The following is a 27,359-nucleotide window of genomic DNA, read 5'->3' as shown; positions in this document are numbered from 1 at the left end:
CATGCTCTATGGGCTGAGTCAGCCAGGCATCCCTCTTCACAAGTCTCTTAATTTTTTTTTTTTTTTCAAGATTTATTTATTTATTTGAGAGAGCGAGTGAGCATTCGTGAGAGTGAATGCCGCAGGGGGTGGGGTGGGGGGAGAAAGGTAGGGGGAGAGGGAAAGAGTCTTAAGCAGACTCCCCCTGGAGCCCAAGATGGGGCTCCATCTCATGACCCTCAGATCATGACCTGAGCTGAAACCAAGAGTCCTTGCTTAACTTCGCCACCGAGGCACCCCCACATGTCTCTTAATTTTTGATTGGATTGTAAACATTGTGAATGTTGTGTGTTTGGATTTTGTCATCTTTGAGTAAAATGTGTTAAGGTTTATTTTGTTTGATAGGTCAGTTAATTGATGTTGGTATTAATACATTTTAGGCTTTTTCTTTTTCTTTCTTTTTTTTTTATGAGCTTTCTTGGCTCAAGTCAAGCATAGCCTTACCTGATATTGTGATTCAACAAGTATATGTTAGGTCATCTCTCTGTACCTTCCATGCTTCCTATCCTTGAATTCATAATTTCTATTTCATTAAACATCTGTGGTTTCTTGGTACAATGTAAACTCTTAATGTTTTAGGCAGGAGAGAGAGGTGATCTTATATATATATTTTTGAAGAATTCCAATGACTATAATATAGTTTGAGGGGACCAACAGTAGTGATAGGGAGTTGTGTTTGGAGGCTACTGCAGGCATCCTATGAAGACATATGTGATGGTAGTTTGTGTAAGCGTTGTGGTCATGGAGATAAAGAATAGTGAAGAAATAGGATTTTTTTTTTTAAAGATTTTATTTATTTGATAGACAGCAAGAGAGGGAACACAAGCAGGGGGAGTGAGAGAGGGAGAAGCAGGCCTCCCACTGAGCAGGGAGCCCGATGCGGGGCTTGATCCCAGGACCCCGAGATATGACCCGAGCTGAAGGCAGTTGCCCAACCAACTGGGCCACACAGGCGCCCCAGAAATAGGAGTTTTTAATAAAGACTTTATAACTTGCATACTATCCAACAGTTATAGTCCTAGACATATACTCTAGGAACTCTTACACAGGGTTCCAAGCAACACATTCAGAAATATTCATGGGAGCATTGTATGTATAAGTCTGAATGTCTATTCACAGTAGAATATATAATGCTTCAGTATGTTCATACAGTGAAATTAAATATTACAGTTGTGTTATATTTGGCTTGTTTCGTCAGGGAATCTTGTTTTTCTGGGTTATATGTATTGACAAGTCTAATGCTACATTGCCTTCTTTTGGGGGGACCATTTTGTAATTGCCTTATTACACACTGCCCTGTTGCCTAATAACATCTCACCTTTTCTGAACATATAATTTCTCATTGACAAATTACTTTTTGTGTTTTGTTTCTCCATCTAGTTTCTTGTGACTAAGGACAATTTCCCAGTCTTACTTTGAATCTCACAAATCATTGTATAGTCCAGGGTCCATAGTAAATAACTAAGATGAGATTAATACCGGAATCAGAATAAATGCAAATTTGCTAATTCTCAGAGGGAACTGAAAACAGAGATAAGGGATGTAGATATCTTACCTCTTGTGGTTTCCTGTTTCCTGTTTATATGGATAAATAGTTTTGGATGGTGGATTGATACAACTTTTTTTTTTTTTTGGCGTATGGACTCATGTGTTTAAATTTTTTGTAAAAACGTTTTCTCAGGCATGCCAGTTTCTAATTTTTAGATATTATTTCTTCACTGCTCCAAAACAGGCTAATTCTTCTTTAATGAGTTCAGTCTGATTCCTTTATGTGACATTCATTGTGAGGCTACAGCATTGAAGGAGACAAATAAATACTCTGCTTTTCACTCTCATGCAGGATCTTTGGCATGCAAAAGTGAGAAGCATACTTTCTCCCTAATTTATATTTTAATTCTCTTTTTCTTCTGCCATCCCACGGATACTCTCCAGCTGGATTATTTGTCATTTTTTAAAACCAATTCCTGCTATTCCTGACTAAAATGTTCAAATCCTGCTCATCCTTCATAGCCTCATTTAAATGGCTCTTGCTGTAATATGCTTTCCTTAATCCCTTTTCTGTTACCTTCCTATGATACTTTTCTCTTCTGAATTTCCAATGATAGATTTACTGGGGTATTTTTCCCTTTTTCTTCCTAGATTCTAAGGCTCCCAATGTGAAAAAAGTATGTTAATCGTTCTTCTCACTGCACTTAGCATTGCTTTTAAAATGCTGTCCCACATAGACATAACCAACATCAGAATTTTAAAAACTGAATTAAGTATGAAACAGAAAGCAAGAGCCATTTTAACTCAGTTGAAGTTAAGAGTAATATTTTGTGGTTTAGGGGTTAAAGGTCTACGACATTTGGCCCTCTCTTCCTTTTTCTCTAAGATCCTATAGTTAGAGTGTAGTGTTGTTAGAGCATCACAGGCTGGGAAGAGCCTTTTAAGCGCTCACTGATCTTTTTTTTTCTTCAGAAAAGATCATAAACAAGTGTCTCAGACATGAGTGTATCCACCTTGTTTTCAGAAAACCTCTAAGCAAGGAGATTTTTAAAAGTTTTTCTTGATAAATTGGTATAGAGGTGACTCAAGCTGTCAAAATTTTTACTTTATAATAATCTAAATACTTACTAACAATTTTATGATTTAATTTTCTCTTATAAAACTTTAGCTGGAGATGTCATTTGTTTGGGCCTTACTTGCTAGCGTACACATTCCCTGTTGGATGAGTGGAAATAGTACGGTAGCTCTTCACCGATAACAGCGAGTCCTGGAGCTTCTGTTTCCACCCATAATGCAATAACCATGTGACTTGATTTCCCCCCAGATCATTGTGTCAGTTCTTGCTGATAAAAGCTGTAGGGGATCTCTGTGACTTTTCAAATGAAAATGCCTCAAATACCTGTGAATCATTACTTTTGGAAAAGGGAATTAAATTTGTTATGCATGCAAACAGAACTTTTGGAGAATATTGTGTGTGTATGTTTCCTTAATATTATATAAAAGTTGCTTCTTATATTTGATATGTAATACTATATCTACTTCCATTTTTGGAATCCATTGTCAAATAACTTATTTATGTTTCCTTAGCGCTTTATTTCATTACTGGGGAAAATGTTACATTTATAGATACAAATAGTCCTTTATTTTAAAATGATCACACTCTCATTTTTAAAATATATATGAGATCATTACACTGGTGTTATTTTCCTGACTCTAAAGAAAGGAACTTTTAGATAAATTAGTTATTGTCTTCTGCGTTATTGAACATGTGGTCAGTTGTCATGTTCATGCATCCAGATGATCAAAGTCTGAACTTCTGTCTAATTCTTCCCTGCTGTTAGGCTACCCTGTCATGATCAAGGCCTCAGCAGGTGGTGGTGGGAAAGGCATGCGAATCGCCTGGGATGATGAAGAGACCAGGTGAGGTGCTGTCCAAAATATACTTTTGATGAAAATTGCAGTTACTAGAGTTTTATTAAACTGACAAGTAAACAGATACCAGAAGTGTAATGGAATAATTACAATAACCATCTCATTTTTACTCTTTTAGATGGGAAAAAATGGAAATTATGCAGAAAACTTCCTTGTTTATATTTTGATGATGATTATTCTGTTATAGAAAGGTTTTTTACTTTCTTAAACCTTAACAAAGGATTATCTTTTTGTTTTTACAGTGTATTTTTTTAAAATTACGGTCATGATTCTATTTTCTAGGCAAAAGCTACTAACATTTGATGTTGTATATTCTGAATGTGGTCAGAGATTTGAAGCAAACGCATTTAAAGGCAGTCATGATTTCATTTGTTTATGTATTAGTACGCACTGGCTTTCCATTGCTTGTCTATAAAAATAGTGAAATACTTTGATAACTTTTTACTGTGGAATGTATTTCCTTTTGAATTTGAAACTACTAAACATCCTTTATATACAGTGCACCCTGTTGTAAATGTAGACCACATTTTTTTAGTATACTAGTTTCAGGAATCAAAAGTAATTTTTAAAACAATTAAAAAAAAAACCAATGCATTGTTAACATCATAGTGATTAAAAAATAATTTTTTTTAAAAAACTGCCTAGTACATGGGGCGCCTGGGTGGCTCAGTCGTTAAGCAACTGCCTTCGGCTCAGGTCATGATCCCAGGGTCCTGGGATCGAGCCCCACATCAGGCTCCCTGCTCTGCGGGAAGCCTGCTCCTCCCTCTCCTACTCCCGCTTGTGTTCCCTCTCTCGCTGTGTCTCTCTCTGTCAAATAAATAAAATCTTAAAAAAAAAATAAAATAAAATAAAAAATAAAAAACTGCCTAGTACAAACAGGTTTTAGGGGATTCTATTTAGGTTTGCATTTTTATTGATTTTCAGGTTTGGCAGAAGAGATTTTTTGTCATTTTTTTTGGAGGGTCAGAGGGGACAAAAATGACTAATTATCGTGTTATGTTGCCTTTCGGTGCCCTTTCTCTACCCAGAAGTAATGTGGTCTTCTAGATGGTTCTGCTTTCTCCCCTTCTTTGCTTTTCCTTCCTCCTCACTCCCCCAAATCTCTCAAAGACAGAAGTCCAGAGCAGTTGGTGTGAAAGTTGTCCAGTACACACCAAATTCAGAAATTAGGTTCTCAAGTGAACAAGTAAGGTAAAAATTTCCTCAAAGCAATACATTACCCTTTAAAATCTTTTGGGAAGACACCAGGTTGCAGACTTGCACAGATGGTTTTATCTCTAAAAGAAAATTATCTTAGAACACCATTGTTTCTTCAGTTGAGCATCAGAGAAAGTAATTGGTTGTGTTGTGGGGTGATGAGAGATGACATATATTGCTCTTTAAACCCCAGGCTTACTCTGAGTGACACTGGTGAGACTGACTGCAAGAATTAACTCATTGCATAGGTTGACAATATTTGTTGAGAACCTGTGTGGCAGGCTCCATTTTAGTAGTGTTCCTGGAATATAGCAACGAACAAAAAAACAGAAAAAATTTCTTTCCTCCATGAAGTTTATACCCTAGATCACGAGTTCTTAACCTTTGAGTTCCCAGTCCCATAAAATGCAGAGGAGGTTTATGCATCCAGATGAGAGGGAAAAAGGACCTATTTCTTTCACCTCTAACTGGGATTTAGTGTTTCCTCCAATGTAGGCAATGAACTACAATAGTAGTAGTATCTTTGGAACTTTCTTCCACTTTGGAAATCACATATCTTCAACAACTGTAATGTGATAATGTATCTCTAAGTAACAGTGATTATTAGATTTGTTGTTGGAGCTTGTTATGAGTAAAGAACCCCATATATTATATCCCAAATTTGTTCTTAGAAAATATTTTGAATCCTGTATTTCAATATAATTTGTTTTCTGTGCAGTCCTATGCATTTTCTTTTTTTTTGCACTTTAAGCCTTATTTTGAGAAGAGGTTCATGTGCTGCATGATTAGGCAAAAGAGATCTATCTATAGTGTGAACACATGGAATGGGAGATAGCGTTGCAGCCATCTTTGGGAAAAAACGATCTGCTGTAGCTTCTGGGTAGGAAAGAATGACATAATGATATTAAACACAACTTAATGGTTTTGTTAAGAGATGTGTATTTTACAGACTTTAACCTTTTCCTCATTGTGTGGCCCCTTTTGTATGGCACTTACATAGCAATTAAGCTTTAGCACTTATTTTTCATTATTCTTCTTGGGATCTCAGATTTCTTCTCCCTCATTTCTCTAGGGCTTATTGTTAGCAACATATTTTATGGTGAAGATTACTCTTCAGTTTCTTGGCATTGAGATTTTCCATGCTGCTGTTAACCAATGGATTTTATTTATTTTAGTTTTTTAAAGATTCTATTTATTTATTTATTTATTTTAAAAAGATTTTATTTATTTGACAGAGAGAGACACAGCGAGAGAGGGAACACGAGCAGGGGGAGTGGGAGAGGGAGAAGCAGGCTTCCCGCAGAGCAGGGAGCCTGATGCAGGGCTCGATCCCAGGACCCTGGGATCATGACCTGAGCCGAAGGCAGACACTCAATGACTGAGCCACCCAGCTGCCCCTAACCAATGGATTTTAATGTAGCATTCAGTATTTTCAGAAATCACTATATCCATTCATATAGTGGGCATCTTTTTTGGGTAAATAAACCTTTAAATGGCACATTGATTCAAAATATGTTAATAAAATTAGTAAAAATACATAAATAATTTTCTATCTAAAATATTCTCAATTTGATGAAAGTATGACACTTTGATTTAATGATACATACTCCTCATTTTAAAAAGTTGCTCTGTATCTCGTTACTTTGGAAGAATCTAAACTACAGGAAAATTGAGAGAATAGTCCAGAAAACTCTTCAATAGTTTTCTTCTAGAGTCACCAATTATTAATATGCCACATTGTACGTACTCCTTCCTTTCTCCTTTCTTGGGGGGAGGGGATTTTTTTTTTTTTTTTTGGCATGATCCACAAAAATTTTAGCCTTCTTTGGAAGGAAAACCTCATAACCATTAATTGCTTTATTATTTTATTCTGAGGAGTGTCTCCCCTTGCAACATCTTTCCTAAGTGTTTTCAGGGAAGTAGCATCTATCGCTTATCTTGGAATCTTTAGAGAACATCTGAAAGATTTTTTTAAAAAAATAGTGTTTGTTGTTATTGTATATTAAATTAGAGTGAGAATCACAAAGGTTGTTGAAAGTAGACTCATATCTTCGTATTAACCTCTGTCTTTGTTTTCCCTATCCACATTTCAATGAAATATGGCACAATGGAAAATTGACCATGTTTACATTTTGGAATACCCCTGCTAGACTTTGGGTGCTTTCAGAGCAGTTTCTGCTTTATTTTTGTATTCCCATCACCTAAATAGACAACGGGCACATGGTTTCATGATGAGTAAATATTTGTTAAATGAATGTGTAACTGACCATAACAAATGTTTTTAAAGTAGTTTTCTGTGAACTCCAAAATATCCTGGTGATGCTTTCAAATTGTGATAATTTATTTGGGTGATTTTGATTTTTTTTTTCTCTAGTATTCTTGATTTAAATGCAAAATGAAAGCTCTTAGTCATTATAGCAGAGAGAAACTATAAAGTGCTTTGTTTTTTCTTTGTGAATCATCATACCCCATCTAATAAAAAGTTGGTCATATGGTACTAAAAACAATAATTCATTGTGCTTTAGTTTCTTTGAGGTTTGTAGTCTCCAAAGATCTAAAAACTCCATTCCCCTAAATCAAAGAAGTAATAGAGGACTAAGAAAACCTGATACCTTTTCCCTGAGAACTCTGAGAAACAAGAATTGTTGCAATATGTTTTGAATTTATCTTCTGGTCATTGTTTACTTGCTGTGTTGTATTTTTTAAGCACAAAAACAAATGTATTTATTTCTAATAATGCCAGATGGAGTGTTTGCAAATTAAAAGGTTGGAAGAATTTTAATGTTGTATTTAAGTATAGATATTTAATCTGAAGATTAAGAAACTATTAGTGACATTGTAAAAAGAATTAAACTTTATATTCTGAATATGTCAGTGAGTGAAAAATAATATACTCAATTAGTTTTAGGTAAGCAAGTGTGCATTTTTAATAGACTGACCGAATGAGCCCATTTCTTTCTTTCTTTCTTTTTTTTTTTAAAGATTTTATTTATTTATTTGACAGAGAGATAGAGAGCACAAGTAGGCAGAGCAGCAGGCAGAGGGAGAGGGAGAAGCAGGCTCTCTGCCAAGTAATGAGCCCTACTTGGGGCTCGATCCCAGGACCCTGGACCTGAGCCGAAGGCAGACACTTAACCTACTGAGCCAACCAGGTGCCCCCGAATGGGCCCATTTCATAGTGTATGAATTTAGTGAGCATATTTTAATTATAACAATTTAAATTATTATAGTTTGGGAATAAAATGTATAAAGCAATAATTATATCTGTATTTTTATTTTCAAAAATTATACTTTTCTCTTTTAATGATTAATTTTGAACAATTCAAAGACGATATAAAGTTGTAATGATCTGTATGGGTATGTGAAGGGCAGTTACATTTAAGTGTGTGTATTTAAAATATCATTAAAAAATATCATAAAATGTTCTTGAGGATCCTCCTCATGTATGTTCATTCTCACTGAGTATTTCACTGTAGTTTTGCCCCAGTTGTGCCATTGGCCAAGTTGGCCCTTTGCATTTTTGTGTGCATATTCTGACTCGAGTCAAATTAATATGCATTTTTAAATTTTTTTTATTAGTGGAATTACGGTATGTTAGGGTTGAGGAAATGGAATTTTATATGATTTGTGTGGTTTATTAGAAATATCTAATTTTTGGGCACCTGGGTGGCTCAGTTGTTAGGTGTCTGCCTTCGGCTCGGGTCGTGATCCCAGGGTCCTGGGATCAAGCCCCGCATCGGGCTCCCTGCTCCACGGGAAGCCTGCTTCTCCCACTCCCACTCCCCCTGCTTGTGTTCCCTCTCTCGCTGTCTCTCTCTCTCTCTCTGTCAAATAAATAAATAAAATCTTTAAAAAAAAATCTAATTTTTAACAGTTGGTCAACTAAGTAATGGTATTCCTATTTCATTATAAAATCTAGGGTCAAATCTAGGGTCAGGGAAGTTAAATCACTGACCCCAGGTCACAAAGCTGGTGAGTGTAGGAATTGTTGGTCAATGAAAGTAAATTTAGTTATTTGTGCATTAAGTGAATTTTTCTTTGCTTTGTTCATAAGTAAACCAAAATATTTAATTGCTTTGTTTACTTTTATATTGAAGGCTGTATTTGTTTTGTTAGTTTGATTGTTCTTCCCGCCTCCCTCTTTCTTTTTTTTTAATTAGGGATGGTTTTAGATTTTCATCTCAAGAAGCTGCTTCTAGTTTTGGTGATGATAGACTACTAATAGAAAAATTTATTGATAACCCTCGTCATATAGAAATCCAGGTTGGTACATTTTAAGATGTTTCTAATTATTATGACTTTAAAAAAACATCATTTATTCCTATTGGAAACATATCCTTTCTTCCATTTAGAATGATTGTGAATTGTTCTGATATGCTTGAATAACTTCAAAATAGAGAATGTGCATAAATTGATCACTTCCCTTTGGAATCTGGTATACTTCTCATTAAAGTGCCAGGCTGTTGGTCAACATAGGGAATGATATAAAAATCCTGTTGTAGAAAGAAGCAGTCCCAAGCTGTCTGACCAAGTTAAATACTTTGCACCTAGAGATTCATTCAGTCCCATTCTGGGACTGGGCCATGACACCTTGACAGGGCTTGCTTTTTTTTTTTTTTTTAATAAAGTGCTTGATCTGGACTTCTATCATTTCAGTTCACCAAATGTCTGTGTGGCTCACCAAGACAGACATTCTTCTAGGAATTGCTAGTTTAGACATGAGTAAATAATTTCTTCTACTCAGGTTAAGATTTTAATCTAACTGCTAAAGCGGTTGTAGGGGGTGTGGATTTCAGCAAGACAAAAAATTGGTTTTCTGAAATAACACACAGAAGAAGACAGTGTCTCCTGAAGTTTTCATTTCTGTTAAGAACGTCTTCTGTTAAGAATGTTATGGCTATGAATTGAATTAAAATTGATAAAATGTAAACATCAAATTTAAAATTATACTGAAGTTTAAGTATTGTTTTACTTATTTCAGTGTCAATAGAGAATCAGAAAACTAAATAATAGGTTATTTGCTGCCCTTGCCTCTTCTGATGAGGCATAATAGAAGTCCTAAATTCTGTCACTGTGGTTTTTTGAAGTTAATTATCATTTTACATAGTTTTTTTTTTTTAAAGATTTTATTTCTTTATTTGAGAGAGAGAGCACAAGCAGGGGCAACGGGAGAGGGAGGAACAGACCCCCCCCGCCGCGGAGCAGGGAGCCCGATGTAGGGCTCGATCCCAGGACCCTGGGACCATGACCTGAGCCGAAGGCAGACGCTTAACTGATTGAGCCACCCAGGCACCCTAGGTATTTTTAATGGGTAGAAAATCTTCATCTAGATCCTCCAGTTTTCCAGAGTGGGAAAAAATGTGCAAATATATATAATCAGCAAATAGTCTTAAAACATTGACTGTAGTGTATTTCTTTCTGAAGTTAGCAGGGGTTTTTGTTGTTGTTGTTGGGTTTTTTTGTTTTTAGATATTCTGAAGTGAGATACCACCTCTTAAAGTCCACAGATCTTACGTGTACGACTGAAAGTTCTTATGCATGCATGTAGCGCTGTACAGCAACCATCCAGATCTGTGTATAGCACATTTCTGTGACATCAGAAGACTTCTTCATACAACTTCCCAGTCAGTCCCTCCACTTGGCCTCCTGTTCTGACCTCTAACACTACAGAGTATTTCTGCCTGTTCTTAAACTTATATAAATGAAATCATACAATATATTTTGGTTATATCTGGCTTCTTTCATACAACATCATATCTTTGAGATTGTTCCATGAGGCTGTGTGTTACTATTAACTCTAAAAAATTGCTCTGTGATATTTCATTGTTTGAATAACCTGCAATTTATCCATTTTCCTGTTGGTGGATCTTCAGGTTGTTTCCAGCTTTTTGATACTATGAATAAATTGCTATGATTTTTTATGGATATATACATTCTTGCAGATATACTGAGGAGAAGTATTACTGGATTACATGGTAATGTTATGTATAGGTCTAGTAAATACTGTAGTTTCTATATGTGTGTGTGTGTGTGTGTGTGTGTGTGTGTGTGTATGTGTGTATTTTTTTAAAGTAAGCTTCATACCCAACATGGGGCTGGAACTCATGACCCTGAGATCAAGAGACCTGCTCCACTGACTGAGCCAGCCAGGTGCCCCCGTGCTTTATGTGTTTTGGATATTAACCCCTTATTAAATATATCATTTGCAAAATCTCCTCCCATTCAGTAGGTTGCCTTTTTTCTTGTTGATGGTTTCCTTTGCTGTGCAAAAGCTTTTTATTTTGGTGTAGTCCCAATAGTTTATTTTTGCTTTTGTTTCCCTTGCCTTCGGGGACATAGTTAGAAAAATGTTGCTGTGGCTGATGCCAGAGAAATTACTGCCTGTGTTCTCTTCTAGGATTTTTATGGTTTCAGGCCTCACATTCAGGCCGTTTAATTCATTTGGAGTTTATTTTTGTGTATGGTGTTAAAAAGTGGTCCAGTTTCACTCTTTTACATGTAACTGTCCAGTTTTTCCAGCACCATTAACTGAAGAGACCGTTTTTTTCCCATTGTATAATCTTGTCTCCTTTGTCATAGATTACTTGCCCATAAAATCATGGGTTTATTTCTGGGCACTCCATCTGTTCTATTGATGTATGTGTCTGTTTTTGTGCCAGTACCATACTGTTTTGATTACTATAGCTTTGTAGTATATCTTGAAATCTGGGATTGCGATACCTTCAGCTTTGTTGTTCTTAAAATTGCTTTGGCTATTCGGAGTCTTTTGTGATTCCATACAAATTTTAGGATTATTAGTTTTAGGTCTGTGAAGAATGCTGTTGGTATTTTGGTAGGGATTGCATTAAATCTGTAGATGGCTTTGAGTACTATGGATATCTTAACAATATTCTTTCAGTCCATGAGCATGGAATAGCTTTATATTTGTGTCATCTTCAGTTTCTTTCATCAGTGTTTTATAGTTTCCTGAGTACAGGTCTTTCATCTCCTTGGTTAATCTTGTTCCTTGATACTTTATTCTTTTTAGTGCAATTGTAACTGGAATTGTTTTCTTAATTTCTCTTTCTGCTACTTCATTCTTGTATGGAAATGTGGCTGATTTCTAGATATTAATTTTGTATCCTGCAACTTTACTGAATAAATTCATTACCACTAATAGATGCTTTGTGGAGTCTTTAGAGTTTTCTGTGTGTAGTATCATGCCATCTGCAAATAGTGACAGTTTTAACTTCTTCCTTACCAGTTGGGATGCCTTTTATTGCTTGTCTGATTGCTGTGGCTAGGACTTCCAGGATTTTGTGAATAAAAGTGTCAAGAGTGGGTATCCTTACGTTGTTTTTGATTTTAGAGAAAAGCTCTCAGTTTTTTACCACTGAGTATGATGTTACTTGTAGGTTTTTCACATGTAGCCTTTATTATGTTGAGGTATGTTCTCTCTAAGCCCACTTTAAGAGTTTTTATCATGAATGGATGCTGAATTTTGTCAAATGCGTTTTCTATATCTATTGAGATGATCATGTGATTTTTCTCCTTCATTTTGTTAATGTGATGTATCACATTGATTTGTGAATATTGAACCATCCTTGCATCCCTGACATAAATTCCACATGACCGTGGTGAATGATTCTTTTAATGTCTTATTGAATGTGGGGGCCGACTTTGGATATGGTCTAGCACAGCCCATTGACCAGCCCCCCAATGATCATGTCCTTCTGTAAGTAGAATATAAACATCTTCCAAGACCAGAATCTCGTCTTCAAACTTGGTCCAGCTATGGGTGAGACTTCTTGTATATGGTTCCTTAAAAGCAGTTCTTCTGATGCAAAGACCTCTGTATTTGAAGACAGTGTGACACCTGCTCATCAAACTTACAGCGATGAGAAAAGGGTATGACACTGCAATAAATACCCCAATCAACAAGGTAAAGGAAGAAAAAAGGAGACACATCCTAGTCATTGGCTCTTATTTTGTATTTGAAAACCACCATTTGAAGCTGAGAGATCTCATAGGAGTTTGTTTTTTGTTTTTGTTTTTGTTTTTTTTTGCTGTAATTCTTGGTGAGAGATGATGGCAGCTTGGGCCAGGGTGTTGGTAGAGGAGGTGGTGAGATGTGATTGAATTCTGGATACTCTGTGAAGGTAGACCAGATTTTCTAAAAGATCAGATGTGATGTATAAGAAAAAGTATAAGGCATCAAAGATGGCTTTAGGGTTTGGGCCTGAGGAATTAGAAGACTAGGACTATCTTTTACTGTGGTGGGAAAAACTGAGAGGTGCCTGTTTTGGGGAGGAGATCAGGGTGTGATTTTGGAGAAACAAGGTTGAGATATCAAAGTGTAGGTGTTGAGTAGACTGTTGGATATTTAAGTCTGTAACCTAGGGGAGATACCTGGGCTATCCTTCCTGTAAGGTTGTAGAGGCAAAATTAATTTTCCCCTTCTCTGTATTCCTCTTCTGTTACATATTTGTTAGATGACCATTGATTTTATCTTGAGTTGTCTGACTTTTCAAATAGACCAAGAAGTACTTGAAGGCAGTTAGTAGGTCTTATTCATTTGTTGGTTCCAGCAACTAGGCCATTGTCTTTCACATTACTAACACTCAATAAGTGTTAGACAGATTGTATTAAGTAATTAGAGATCTACATCAGCTTGTAGTTTATTTTCATTAGCCGTGCCATATAATCTAGGTGATAATTTTATTTTTTATTTTTTTATTTTTTTAAAGATTTTATTTCTTTATTTGACAGAGAGAGACACAGAGAGAGAGGGAACACAAGCAGGGGAAGTGGGAGAGGGAGAAGCAGGCTTCCTGCCGAGCAGGGAGCCCGATGTGGGGCTCGATCCCAGGACCCTGGGATCATGACCTGAGCCAAAGGCAGATGCTTAACGACTGAGCCACCCAGGCGCCCCCTAGGTGATAATTTTAAACATAGGTGAAAGTGTCTCCTAGTAACTTAAAAAGGTAACACAGATGTTTGCCATATCTGATCTATGTTTTTTAAAAATTATTTTTCTCAGTTTGCATGTATTTAATTATTTATATGAGGTAATTTGTGCACACAATAAAGGACATCCAATGAAAAGTGAGCATTCCTTTCACCCCTGTCTCCAAGTCCCCTGGTTTCTGTCCCTAGAAGCAGGCACCGTTGTATCCTGCTGTACCCTATTGTGAAGTATAATGTGTATCACTTATTATTTTTACACAGGGGCTATCACCTACTGTGTCCTTTCTTACGCTGAATCGCCACTGGTGGTGGCAGTGGCACCACTCTGAGTGGTGGAAACCTGTGTTTCTCAACCTGGGCACTACTGGCATTTTGTGAGTTGGATCCAGGGATGCTGAATGGCTTGCATTATGTGGACACTGTTATCATGAAGCTTTTTTCAGTAAGCAGTGTATTTGGGAGATTTTTCCACATTGAGTACCTGCACATTGGTAAAAGGCTATATTAAAAGTAAAAGAAAATAAAACTTATGATGGGGGGTATCTGACTGGCTCAGTCAGTGGAGCATGCAACTCTTGATCTCTAGGTTGTGAGTTCAAGCCCCAACATAGGGTATAGAGATTACTTAAAAAATAAAATCTTGGGGCACCTGGGTGGCTCAGTCAGTTAAGCATCTGCCTTCGGCTCAGGTCGTGATCCCAGGGTCCTGGGATCAAGCCCCGCATCAGGCTCCCTGCTCAGCGGGAAGCCTGCTTCTCCCTCTCCCACTCGCCCTGCTTGTGTTCCCTCTCTCGCTGTGTCTCTCTCAGTCAAATAAATAAATAAAATCTTTAAAAAAAAATAAAATAAAATCTTAAAAACAAAACAAAACTCATGAGGGATTTAAGGATTAACTTCCCTTACAGGCACTCTTTATATTGTCTGGTCACTTAGTCTCTATTTAGTGGAATAAATCATTGTCAAATTATTTTTGTTGAGGGATGCCTAGGTGGCTCAGTCAGTTAAGCAGCCGATTCTTTTTTTATTTTTTATTTTAAAAAAATTTATGAGAGAACATGAGCAGGGAAAGGGGCAGGGGGAGAGGGATAAGCAGACTCTCCACTGAGCGTGGAACCTGTTGGGGTGCGGGGCTCAATCCCAGGACTCTGAGATCATGACCTGAGCCAAAGTCAGATGTTTGACTGAGCCACCCAGGCGCCCCACACAGCCGACTTTTTATTTCCGTTCAGGTCATGATCTCAGGGTTCTGGGTTCAAGTCCTGGGTCGGGCTCCATGCTCAGCAGGAAGTTGGCTTGAGGATTCTTTCTCTCCCTCTCCCTCTCACACTGCCCCTCCAATTGCGTTCTCTCTGTCTCTCAAATAAATGAATCTTTAAAAATACTATTTTTGTTCAACGCTTAGGAAAAAACAAAACTTTTTTTTCCTTTTTTTGAGAGAGAGAGCGAGCGAGCGCATGATCGAGCTTTCAAGGGCCTGGGCAGTGGGAGAGAGAGAATCTTAAGCAGGCCCTGCAGCCACTGGGGGCTCAATCTCACAACCCTGGGATCATGACCCAAGCCAAAATCAAGTTGGTCGCTTAACCAACTGAGCCACCCAGATGCCCCCATGACAAGATTTTTTAAAAAGAATTAGGAGACTACACAGACTTTAGGGGAAAACAAATGTAATTCTATATATGAATCTAATATTTTACAGTTAGAAATATTTCTGAGAATTCTTGGTTATCATGGCTTTATTTCTTGGACACAGTCTACTTTCACCTTCTTGTCAACTAGGATGAAATGAAGTAGCATAAATTTAGTGTTAAAGTATTTTTTAGTGTTAAGGTACTTTTTAGACTGTACTTCATGCAGCCACCTTTGAGACTTAAAAATAAAATTCCAACTTGGCATTTCATTACTGCAGTATTTTCCTTTGCTTGGAATCATTCTTGAGATTTAGATATGTTTTATTACTAAAAATTAAGTTTACATTCATATGTTAGCTACTCATTTTATAGTTTACTGTAACCATGATCTTTTTTATTTTATATTTTTGGCACCATATAAAGTATTAAGATGATCGTATCTGCTGTTGATAATGCATAAGGGAAAAAAGTGACTTGCCCAAAGAAGTTGCATAGCAGTTTGGAGTAACAGGCAATAATTTTATTGCCTAGCCTTTTGGCTTCTAGAATAGCTTTTATTTCTGTGAACTTAATATATGCATTCAGTAATATGTAACTACTCCTCAGTCATGAAAATAGATTAATCTGTTCCCAAAAGCAAACATTCTGTGCAAAAATATTCACCAAGAGCATGTTTTAGGGTTACCAGATTTAGCTGGTAAGATACATGTTAAATTTGAATTTCAGATAAACAGTATTTGTTTTTAAGTGGAAGTAGGTCCCAATAAGTATTTGGAACCTATTTTTATTAAGATTTCTTGTTGTTTATTTGAAATTCAAATTCACGAGTGCCAGGGTGGCTCAGTTGGTTAAGCGTCTGACTCTTGGTTTCAGCTCAGGTCAGGATCTCAGGGTTGTGAGATTGAGCCCTGCATCTGGCTCTGTGCTCAGTGGGGAGATTCTCCTTCCCTCTGCCCTGCCCCCCACTACGTGTGCACTCTCTCTAAAAATAAATAAGTCTTTGAAATTCATATTCATCTGGGTGTCCTGTTATTTTATCTGGCAACTCCAGCTTATTTCTCAGTATTACAAATGGGAAAAATCATAATGTGTTACATGTTAATCCCAGACCTTTTATCAGTTTCTGTAACAAAAATAAAGCACAGTAAAAACATCCGTATGTAAGTAACAGAGTAATATTGGATGTAAATAGCATTTCCTGATCAACAGACATTTAATTATGTTGAAAACAAAGAGATGTTTGTAATAACACGGTTTTCCTGAAGCACCACTGATGTCTAGAATGTATATTTCCTTTACTGACACTCAATGTCTTTCACAAAATTTGTATAATTGATGTTATATGCCAGTGCACTGGGTGAAATATTATGTGTGAATTTTTTCCTCAAGTCTTTTTAAAACATTTTAGTGAGTTTCAGGGTTGTAAATAAAGTTTTCCTCTATTAACATCCACCAAAAGAGGAACATAATTGAGAGGTACGTGTGTTCTGGGAGCTTCGAGTGGTAAAAACCAGGGGGTGTTGCATGGTGGAAATGTTACTTGGGCACATACTCTATAGGTATGGCTGTATAATTTTTCGAGTGGTATTGCTCTGTCAGGTTTTAGGTGACAAACATGGGAATGCATTGTGGCTCAATGAAAGAGAGTGCTCAATTCAGCGAAGAAATCAGAAAGTGGTGGAGGAAGCACCAAGGTAAGAGTTTTTCGTAATGAATATTCATAATAGACTGATTTTGTTTAGCATATTTCTTTCCCATTATTGGCTAAAATTGCTTCAGTAGCAATTCGGTGGAATCGTCATGGTAGAGTCTATTAGTGTATATTTTTATAATTAAGAATTTGCCACTTGATCTCATCCTCAGTACTTCAGTGCATGACGTGTGAGAATACTTGGGAAAAAAAGGTGGGGTTTTGCTAGAGGAGAGAGTTTGGTGGATAGCCAACCCTGACTTCCATGAGCTTCTAGGTAATAGAGACCTTGCTGGTGTTTCTGGTCTTACATAATGTCTAGGGATACATGCCTTCTAGGATCTTCTGTTGGTGAAGTTTTCATAAAGTTGACCATGATGTTTTGAATTTATCCTACCATCAAAAGGCTTCTGGAGCACAGTTTTTCAAAATTCCTTGATTTGCAATCCCTATCAAAATACCGTTAACTCTTTTCGCAGAACTGGAACAAATAATCCTAAAATTCATATGGAACCAGAAAAGACCCCGAATAGCCAGGGGAATATTGAAAAAGAAAAGCAAAGCTGGTGGCATCACAATTCCAGACTTCAAGCTCTATTACAAAGCTGTCATCATCAAGACAGTATTGTACTGGCACAAAAACAGACCACAGATCAATGGAACAGAATAGAGAGCCCAGAAATGGACCCTCAACTCTATGGTCAACTAATCTTTGACAAAGCAGGAAAGAATGTCCAATGGAAAAAAGACAGTCTCTTCAACAAATGGGTGTTGGGAAAATTGGATAGCCACATGCAGAAGAATGAAACTGGACCATTTCCTTATAACATATTAAAAAAATAGACTGAAAATGGATGAAAGACCTAAATGTGAGACAGGAATCCATCAAAATCTTGAGGAAAACACGGGCAGCAACCTCTTTGACTTCAGCTGCAGCAACTTCTTCCTAGACACGTTTCCAAAGGCAAGGGAAACAAAGGCAAAAATGAACTATTGGGACTTCAAGAGAAAAAGCTTTTGCACAGCAAAGGAAACAGTCAACAAAACCAAAAGACACCCGACAGAATGGGAGAAGATATTTGCAAATGACATATCAGATAAAGGGCTAGTATCCAAAATCTATAAAGAACTTATCAAACTCAACATCCAGAGAACAAATAATCCAATCAAGAAATGGGCAGAAGACATGAACAGACATTTCCGCCAAGAAGACATCCAAATGGCTAACAGACACATGAAAAAGTGCCCAACATCACTAGGCGTCAGGGAAATCCAAATCAAAACCACAATGAGATACCACCTCACACCAGTCAGAATGGCTAAAATTAAGTCAGAAATCAACAGATGTTGGTGAGGATGCAGAGCAAGGGGAACGCTCCTACACTGTTGGTGGGAATGCAAGCTGGTGCAGCCACTCTGGAAAACAGTATGGAGGTTCCTCAAAAAGTTGAAAATAGAGCTACCCTATGACCCAGCAATTGCCCTACTGGGTATTTACCCTAGGTGATCTGAAGGGGCACTCGCACCCCAATGTTTATAGCAGCAATGTCCACAATAGCTAAACTATGGAAAGAGCCGAGATGTCCATCGACAGATGAATGGATAAAGAAGATGTGGTGTGTGTACACACGCACACACACACACGACTATTATGCAGCCATCAAAAATGAAATCTTGCCATTTGCAACGATGTAGATGGAACTAGAGCGTATTATGCTAAGCAAAATAAGTCAATCAGAGAAAGACAATTACCATATGATCTCACTGATATGCGGAATTTAAGAAACAAGGCAGAGGATCATAGGGGAAGAGAGGAAAAAATGAAACAAGATGAAACCAGAGAGGGAGACAAACCGTAAGAGACTCTTAATCTCAGGAGACAAACTGAGGGTTGCTGGAGTGGAGGGGGGTGGGAGGGATGGGGGGTGGCTGGGCGATGGACATTGGGGAGGGTCTGTGTTGTGGTGAGCACTGTGTGTTGTGTAAGATTGATGAATCACAGACCTGTACCCCTGAAACAAATAATATATTGTATGTTCATAATAATAATAAAAAAAGTAATTCCTTGATTTATCAGAACTATTTTGGGCCCTTCTCCAAGCTACCTTTAGATGTGTTTAGTGTAGCAATTTCATGGAACTTCATTTCTAATTTGATGCTAGGTTGGTATTTGTATATATTCTGGTTGTCTCTGTGCCCTTAAAAATCCGCCAGGTGAGTGTACATCGTCATTTTTAATAATCAGGCAATAAGTAGTATAGCTAGTTGTAACTTAGTCATAACCAGTGTGCCTTGATATGTATGTATAGTTTCTTTAAAGAGGTGTGAATATGAGTGAATTTTTAATTACAGGATAATGGCACAAAGCAAGTCCTGCTTTAATTATATTAGGTTTTAAACACATAGTATAGCGTGGGAGTTTTAAGACGTGGTTTCCAAGTTTTTTGCCACTTCTCTTGTTGATGAGTGGAGGTAGGGATCTTTGTACCCTCCCCTTGATTCTGTGCTCTGAGAATAGACTACACAGAAGTGATGCTGTGTGCAGGCCTAAGGAAACTTCCAGCTTCCATTTCCTGTCTCTTGGGACACTTACCTTAAAAACCAGCCACCATGCTGTGAAGAACAGTCCACTGTGGCCTGCATGGGGCGTGACCCTATCTCATGGCCCAGCACCAGGATGAAAGAGAGAAGGAAGAAGAGGCAAAAGGAATGTTCTACCTGTATGTTTAAGGAAGGGCCCCAGAACCTACTAGTGCTGATTGCTTGGTAGTGATCTGAAGTTAGGGACTTTGCTAGGGAAGTTGGGAAATGTCTTTTTTTTAATTAAGTAACCATGTGCTCTGCTAAAATTTTCGTTGTGTGGAAGAAGGGTACGGGGTTGCTGGTAGAACAGTGATAGTCTCTGACATACCCACTTTTATAGTTTTGTGTTCTCTTCTTATTGCTTTCAGTGTAATTAACTTTTTATTTAAAACCCATTCAGATTTTACCTGGGATAAAAATCTTTCACAGACTAGGAACCTTGAACTATTATTTTTGTTTCCTCTCTCTTTCTCTAGAAATACAAGTTTTTCATTTGAACTCATTTAATTGAGAGAAAAAGAGGAAAATTTAAAGCAGTAGGAACAAAAACAGCAAAAGACAAACCCCCAAATGAGAACTGGTCATTAATAGTGACTTGATAGGTATTTGTATATTATTATTTGTAAAATCTTAAATAAGTGGAATTTTCAGTTTTCAGTTTCTAGAAATTGAATTTACTGCTGTGTTTTGAGTGCAATGATGAGGTTGCTTATAGCTCTGAGTGTTACTAACAGAGTTTATGACTAGAGAAAGGACAAGATCAGACAATACAAAAATAGTTTCACTCCACTGTCTTTGAGATTCTCCAAATGTTATTATGTTAATTTTGGGTTTCTTTCTTTTTTTGTATTAATTTTGTCAACTAGTTAGCATTGAAATGTCATCTATGCCTGTATCCATTAAGTTGAAGCAGAACTGTTTATCCAATGATTAATCCTAACCACCAAAAGGGAGACATTAGGAGGTACACTTCCCATCTGTGAAGTTTTCTTGCTTCCCCCTCCCCCATTCCAACCTGAAATCTATTCAGGGTTCTAGATCTAACCAGCAGTTTATGAGAAATAGAAATGTAATGCGGATGTTAAAATGCCGTACAATTCTGGAGTTGAACCGAGATTGTGAGAAATGGGAGGAAAATGAGCAGATCCTTGTCTTAGAAAAAGGGGGAGAGAGCATTACAAGTTAAAAGAACTGTAAAGATGTAAAAATAAATAGGTGAATGGAGTGGCTGGACCTTATATGAATTCTGATTCAAAGATATTACCTGAAAAAAATTGAAATCATCGGAGAGATTTGAATACTAACTGAATATTAAATGCTATTAAGTTCTTATTAATGTTTTAAGTGTGATTATGTTACAAATCTTATAGAAACAGATATGGAAGTTTCTATAGATGAAATGATATCTAATTTGGGATTTGATTTAAAATAAAATTTGTAGAAAAAAAAATGGGTAGGCCTGGTAGAAAAGTAGATGTGCACGGTATAGACAAGACTGGCTGTGTATTAATAATTGTTCCAGATGGGAAACAGGTGCATAGAAGTTCATTATGCTTTTCCATAATAAAAATTTTATAAAAATCACCTAAATCTTGATCCACAAATTTTAATCCATGGGAAGAAAAGTAGTCAGTGTTCTATTTCTTAGAACCTTTCTTGGATAGAAGCAAAATACATGAAAATACACAAATACTCTTTTTTTTTTTTTTTTTAGGGTTTATTGAAAACATTTAAGCTTTATTTGCCTGCTGGAGGGTAACTTTGGTATTGTGAAACAAAAGTTTTGAGGATTTATTAGATATACAGTTAGTTCTTTTTGTGGTAGTTACATTTCACAGAGTCACTGTGAACACTGAATTAGCGAATACGTAGGGGAAGTAGAGTTAGGTTCTGTGAGCCTCTAGTCAGGACATTTTAATCAATACGTAGCCTTGATGAAAATATCCTGACTTAACCTTGTTTTATGTGTGTTTCTGTCGAAAGCCACCTTACTTAATGCATGTTGTTGATTCATTAATATTGAACTCCTGGTCCTGGCCAGGACTTGCCTGAAGAAAGCTCATCCAGCACACATGTGTTCTCCCTAAGGCACATCTCCCAATTTTAGCTTAGGGAAGTTCTGAATGTATATGTTAAGTTTTACTGGTTGAAAACAACTAATTGTGCTAAAATTGATGGCAATTGCACTATAATGTGGGAGGTTCACATGTTTAGTTTTATAAAAATCTGAAGCTGACTTGACAGAAAGCATGTATTATAAACATACATAAAGCATATGATATAAAATCTTAAATTGATACAGATGATCACATTTGAGTAAACTTTAAGAACATTTTTGTATGGTGCACGCAAAAGATGACTTTTGTTCAAAGTGTTGATTACTCTTTCTTGATTTGTAGCATTTTTCTGGATTCTAAGACTCGAAGAGCAATGGGAGAACAAGCTGTAGCTCTTGCCAAAGCAGTGAAGTATTCCTCTGCTGGAACCGTGGAATTCCTTGTGGACTCGAAGAAGAATTTTTATTTCTTGGAAATGAATACAAGACTCCAGGTAACTCTGTTTTTCATTCCTTACCGTGCCTCTATACTTTACCCTTCCTCTCCCACTCCTTTTTGTTTTTATGAAAGTCAAAAGTCCAACTTCATAAAGTGTTAAATAAAGGTTTCATTTTTATGCTTGTACTAGGACATCTGTTGGGAATGACAGATAAGTATCAGGTTAATGTAATGGTCAGTGTCTAGACCTTCTGCCTCATTACTGTTAACACTCCGTATTGGAAATTCCTCTTTGGTTCTTTTCGAACCTCTCTTGATGACTTGTCTTGGTTCATGTACTGTTAAGAGAACTGCTGTCCAGATGTGATAAACAGAACGGGATTCAGGGCTTATAAAATTTTGAAGGGGATGGAGGAAGGAAGAGTACCTAGAGTAACTTTCAGGAATGACACTCATTTTCTTCTAGAGGAACTGCCCCCTCTGCCACTGGGATGAGGTTGAGAAGTCTAGCAGCTGCTCTGGAACTGTTGACTTAGGGACATGCTCCCTCTGTTCCAACCAAGGTCTCCGGAGGACTAGTGGCTTTCCTTCCTTCTTCTCCTTCTCCTTTTATTTAAGTTGTAAACTAAAACACACATATGGAAAAGTACATAAAACACCAATATATGGCTGAAAAAATTATTATAGCAAAAATCCATGTAAGCATCAAGTGGATCTACAAGTCCCAAAATGCCAGCCCTTCTTACCACCCCCCGTCCCCCGCCCCAACTTCTCCTTCTAAGTATTCCTCATCTGTCCTCCTAGAGCTGGTTACTGTTCTGACTGAATTCTAAAAGCTTGCTTGCATTTCTGTATTGTTTTCCTTTTAATTATGCACACCTAAGCAATATATAATTAATTGTACCTGTTTTTTAAACTTTAAATCAGTGGGATCATGTAATATGCAATTTTCTATACGTTGCTTCTTTTTTCAACATTATGCTTATAAGATCACACTATGGGGCTGGTTTTCATTTATTACGGCAGAATTTATGGTATCTAGATGCATTTGAAACCAGTATCGTAAATATTTGTAGAGTTTGTATAAATATTAACCTTAGTTGTTGTTGCCCAAAACTTACACTTGTCTTTGAGATCACTTTTTTATCCTATAATTTATTGGTGTGAATATCTTTAGGAGTGACAGAATTTTGCCTTTTAGAGATTGATTTGATTTTGATTAAAAATATGTCTTTATAACAAATTATATCTAATTAGATAATTAGCTAGGAAATCATGTTTTTGATTAAAATGGAAACTTTATTATGCCATGATGAGAATACTAGTTTGTAATATAATTCTGAAGGCAGTTGAAAGTGTCTACAAGACATTTGTATTTTATTCCAGACAAAAGAGCTACTAGATTGTTTAGTTAGGGTATTTATCAGAATTTACACAACTAATAACCAGTGCTGTCTTTAGGACACTTTATTACTATGTGTGTTTGTGTGTGTGTGTGTGTGTGTGTTTTGTTTGTTTCTGGCTCATTTATCTCAACCCATAAGCTTTTCTGAGTTTGTCTCATTGCTGGTTTTGGTATAAGACCTCTGGAAGTTGGTACTTATATCAAGTAATGCTATGCAGTTGGTCAAAATCATTAGGTACTGAAGTGTACATTTTATATCTTGATGACTTGTCAGCAGGTTATGTTCTATACTCTCAAAAAAAGTATAAATGAATTTAAAGAAAAAATTTCATGAAGAGATTCATTTTATTATATCTGATAGTACCTACTTTTATGCTATTTAATATCACACTTGGATTCATTTGTGTCTCCCATTTAATGTTGTAATATTTCTTTACTGTGCATTTACTTCCAGTGACCATAATCCTGTCAGTTACCAGATAATTAATTTTGATTTTCTAGAAGCATCTGTGTGATGGGCGGATATTTGGTGGTAGAGGCTGTGACTGAATGGGAACATGATTAAAGAACCTTGGATTTCATTGTATTCAGAAAGCCATTCTTATATATTTCAAAGACTTCATTCTGATATTTAAACAATTCAAATGTTCTTTTAATAGTAGAGTTTCAAATTTCTTTACTAACCTTAAATTATAATACTTAAGGCACATTTGCCAAATTCTTCATCTTCTAAGATATACGTTATCTCTAATTAGTGTTTCATTTTGAGCCTGGAGAACTATAATTTTCTGTGTTCTTTTTTTGTTTTTTCCTTTCTTGAAATATCTTGATTGAACTGTCACTTTTTCCAGCTTCAGAAGTTATACACTTTTTTCTGGTAACAGAAATGTGGATAGCATCTTTACTTTACTTGATTTTTTTTTTTTTTTTTAAGAGCGAAATTTGAAATAAATACAGTTTCTTCTTAAAGAGATGTAACACTGAGAAAGTGTTTGGTGCATAGATTCAATTGACTGGTTTTGTTCTCAGTCTGGTTAAAATTTATTTATCAGAATTATCTGTGCTGTCCTTGTATATGTTTATTTGTGTTCACAGTTGTTAGTTTTCTGTTTCTTAATGATAGTGTTTCTTCCTTAAAGGTCCCTTTTCACTGTGTCCTTCATCTTACCTCAGAGTCCTCTTTCCTGCCAGTGCCATTCTTGATGTACTAGTTAGGAGAGACTTCTTTCTTTCTTGAGTATGCCATTCAGTTTGACCCCTATGTGCTTTTTATATGTTACTCCTTTTGCTTGAAATGGTCTCTTCATTTTCTGTAGTGAAGCTCCCATACGTATCCACCCACACATATGTATCTGTAGATATATCACCTGTTTCCTTCTTTCTGTTTATGAAAGTTGGGTAGGGAGCTGGAGAAATACTCTACCAAAAACCATAATTTTGTTAAAATGCTATTTTAATTAACTAAATTATATGTGATTTTGCTTGAATAATGTTAGTTTCGTATTGAATGGTAAAACTAAGAATTGGCAATATTTTGTTAAAAAAAAAAAGAAAGAAAGAAAAGAAAAAATCCAAATGGTTCAAAAGAGTATATAACAGAAAAGTCACTCTCCGTACCACGTTTTTATCACAACCATTTGATTTTCCTCTGGAGGCAACCTTTGTTTTACTTAACAATGTATCTTTGGTAATGTTCCATACCTAACTTAAAGCATTATCTTCATTTTTATGATTTTTTAATACCCAGTTGTAGATGTAATCCTGTAATTTCACCAGTTTTCTATTGGTAGTTTCCCCAGTATTTTGCTATCACAAATATTGACAATTATGAATGGTCCTTTATATCATCACTTTGCATGTGTGGAAATAGAATTTCTGGGGAAATATGAATTTTAGTAATTTAGTTAAGTATTATCAGTGTCTTTTACTCCCTAGTCCAAAGGATCTTTGACTTTTGGTCTTTTTCTGTTAGTGAAAAATAGTATATCATTTTCATTTTCCTTATTATGAGTGAGGTTGAATTTTTCTTCATAGGTTGATTAACATTTCATTTTCTTTGAATTGACCATTAGCCCCTTTGCCCTCTGGGTTTTCTTATTAAAGATGTCCTTTATTTTTAAGCAATAAGCCATTTGTGATATCATGAAGAAGTAATGCTCCATGAATATTTTTCACATTGCTACAGAGTGAGGGCTTTCTAACCAAAGACTTTTGGCACAGAGATTGAAGGATAGCAACTTTAAGATAGAGAGTGCTGGAGAGAAAGTCTTATTTTTTTTTCCTCAGAGCCATTTGTTGACATTCCCTTTCTCTCCTTAGAAAGATAGGTATATATTCCAGAGCCAAGTTTGTATGTGCTCGTGTCCCCCCCCCCGCCTTCAGAGTAGAGGAAGGGCAGATAAGGCAGCAACTCTTACATAAGTTCTGAGTTTAATAGTTTTGGGCTTCCTTTCCTGTGCTGCTTACCCCTCTGCATGCACAGGGAAATCAGACCTTTATCACATTGCCCCATATAGAAATAAGGTGTGGGGAATAATGCTAAGATGTTCTGTAAGTAATTGGTTTCTTCTCCCATCCACAAACCATTTCCTGGTAAGATTATCAAATAAATGTAGATTAAAAAAAAACAAACAAACCCAGATGTGATTTATTTTTCCTTCACATGTTGCCTTTTTGACTTTGTATATTGTTCTTTCTATTTAGAAATTTTTTGTTTTTAAATCTTACAGTTGAATTTTAAATCTCTTATCATTTCTGGTGTTAGAACATACTTAGGCTTTTCTTTCCTTTTTTCTTTTTTTTTTTAAAGATTTTATTTATTTGACAGACACACAGCGTGAGAGGGAACACAAGCAGGGGGAGTGGGAGAGGGAGAAGCAGGCTTCCCGCTGAGCAGAGAGCCCGATGCGGGGCTCGATCTCAGGACCCTGGGATCATGACCTGAGCCGAAGGCAGACGCTTAACGACTGAGCCACCCAGGCGCCCCTACTTAGGTTTTTACTACTAAAAAATTAAACATTTTTATTTCATGTTTTCTTTTAGTACTTATTTCATCATTCCTGGTGAAATTTCCATTCCATCTGGGATTTGATTTGATTTTTTTAATTTAAAAAATGGCTACCTGACTGTCACAAACATTTTTGAATAATCATTCTTTTTTGTAGTAGTTAGAAGTCACCTTAATTATATCCTGAATTCTCATACGTATGCAGGTGTTTGACTGTTTTCTTTTTTTAACCTGTCTGTTTAATCATGTGCTAGTACCACACTATTTCAGATGTTATATCTCTGTATTATAACACAGTATCCAGCAGGACTATTCCTTTCTCATTACTCTTATTTTTCCATATGATGGTTTAGAATAAGCTTATTTCATTTATATTTAACCAAAGAAAAAGATATTAAAATGATGAAATTGCTGAAGTATTAGATGAATGTTTCTAATTTTCCAGAGATGTTAATTCCTTAAAAGATGTTCTGAATAAGAAAAATGGTTATTGAAACCATTTATATTTTTATCATCATATTTCTTCATACTCCAATTTGAGAGAATGTATTGTTTCCCTTTTACCAAAATGAATGGAAATTGGCATATTTATATTTAATCCTGCTGTCTTTTCCCCTAACTCTTCATTTTTACTATTTTTATTATTAGTTTTGTATTATTGTAACATGACTTTTTTTAGGCACGGCTCTTCTAGTGTCTTCCCATTTTGTATTTTAAATTGTTTTCATGGTCACCATCTGCAGCTTACCATAGCTTTGTGATTAATCAGTTCTTCATTTTGATTCATCTTATGGTTAGGTGGTTCTTCTGTTTCTTTTTAAAATCAAGAATTTATTTTTGAGAGGTATCCATGGATACTGTATCTTCTGAGTTCTTAGGTGGGTGATAAGTTTACCTTTATAACTGATAAATTTTCACCTGGATATAAAATCATGGGGTTTAAAAC

General features: G+C 36.2%; 1 protein-coding gene across 5 annotated transcripts in view; it reads left to right on the top strand.

Moving 5' to 3' along the window:
- The window catches only part of PCCA (propionyl-CoA carboxylase subunit alpha), a 396,319-nt gene that overhangs the window by 140,087 nt on the left and 228,873 nt on the right, over nt 1-27,359 (top strand). For all 5 annotated transcript variants that reach the window (XR_013446865.1, XM_078070126.1, XM_078070127.1 and 2 more), the window contains 4 exons: nt 3,369-3,447; nt 8,820-8,922; nt 16,833-16,927; nt 21,906-22,056. Coding sequence is in view for 4 of the 5 variants with exons in the window: in XM_078070126.1 (XP_077926252.1) it covers nt 3,369-3,447; nt 8,820-8,922; nt 16,833-16,927; nt 21,906-22,056 (428 nt within the window). In the remaining variant the exon portion in view is untranslated. The remainder of the gene's footprint in view (nt 1-3,368; nt 3,448-8,819; nt 8,923-16,832; nt 16,928-21,905; nt 22,057-27,359) is intronic.

Source organism: Halichoerus grypus, chromosome 4 (assembly GCF_964656455.1).
Source record: "Halichoerus grypus chromosome 4, mHalGry1.hap1.1, whole genome shotgun sequence".
NCBI classification, from domain to species: domain Eukaryota; kingdom Metazoa; phylum Chordata; class Mammalia; order Carnivora; family Phocidae; genus Halichoerus; species Halichoerus grypus.
The sequence above is the reverse complement of the archived record's forward strand: the minus strand, read 5'-3'. Positions and strand labels throughout refer to the sequence as shown.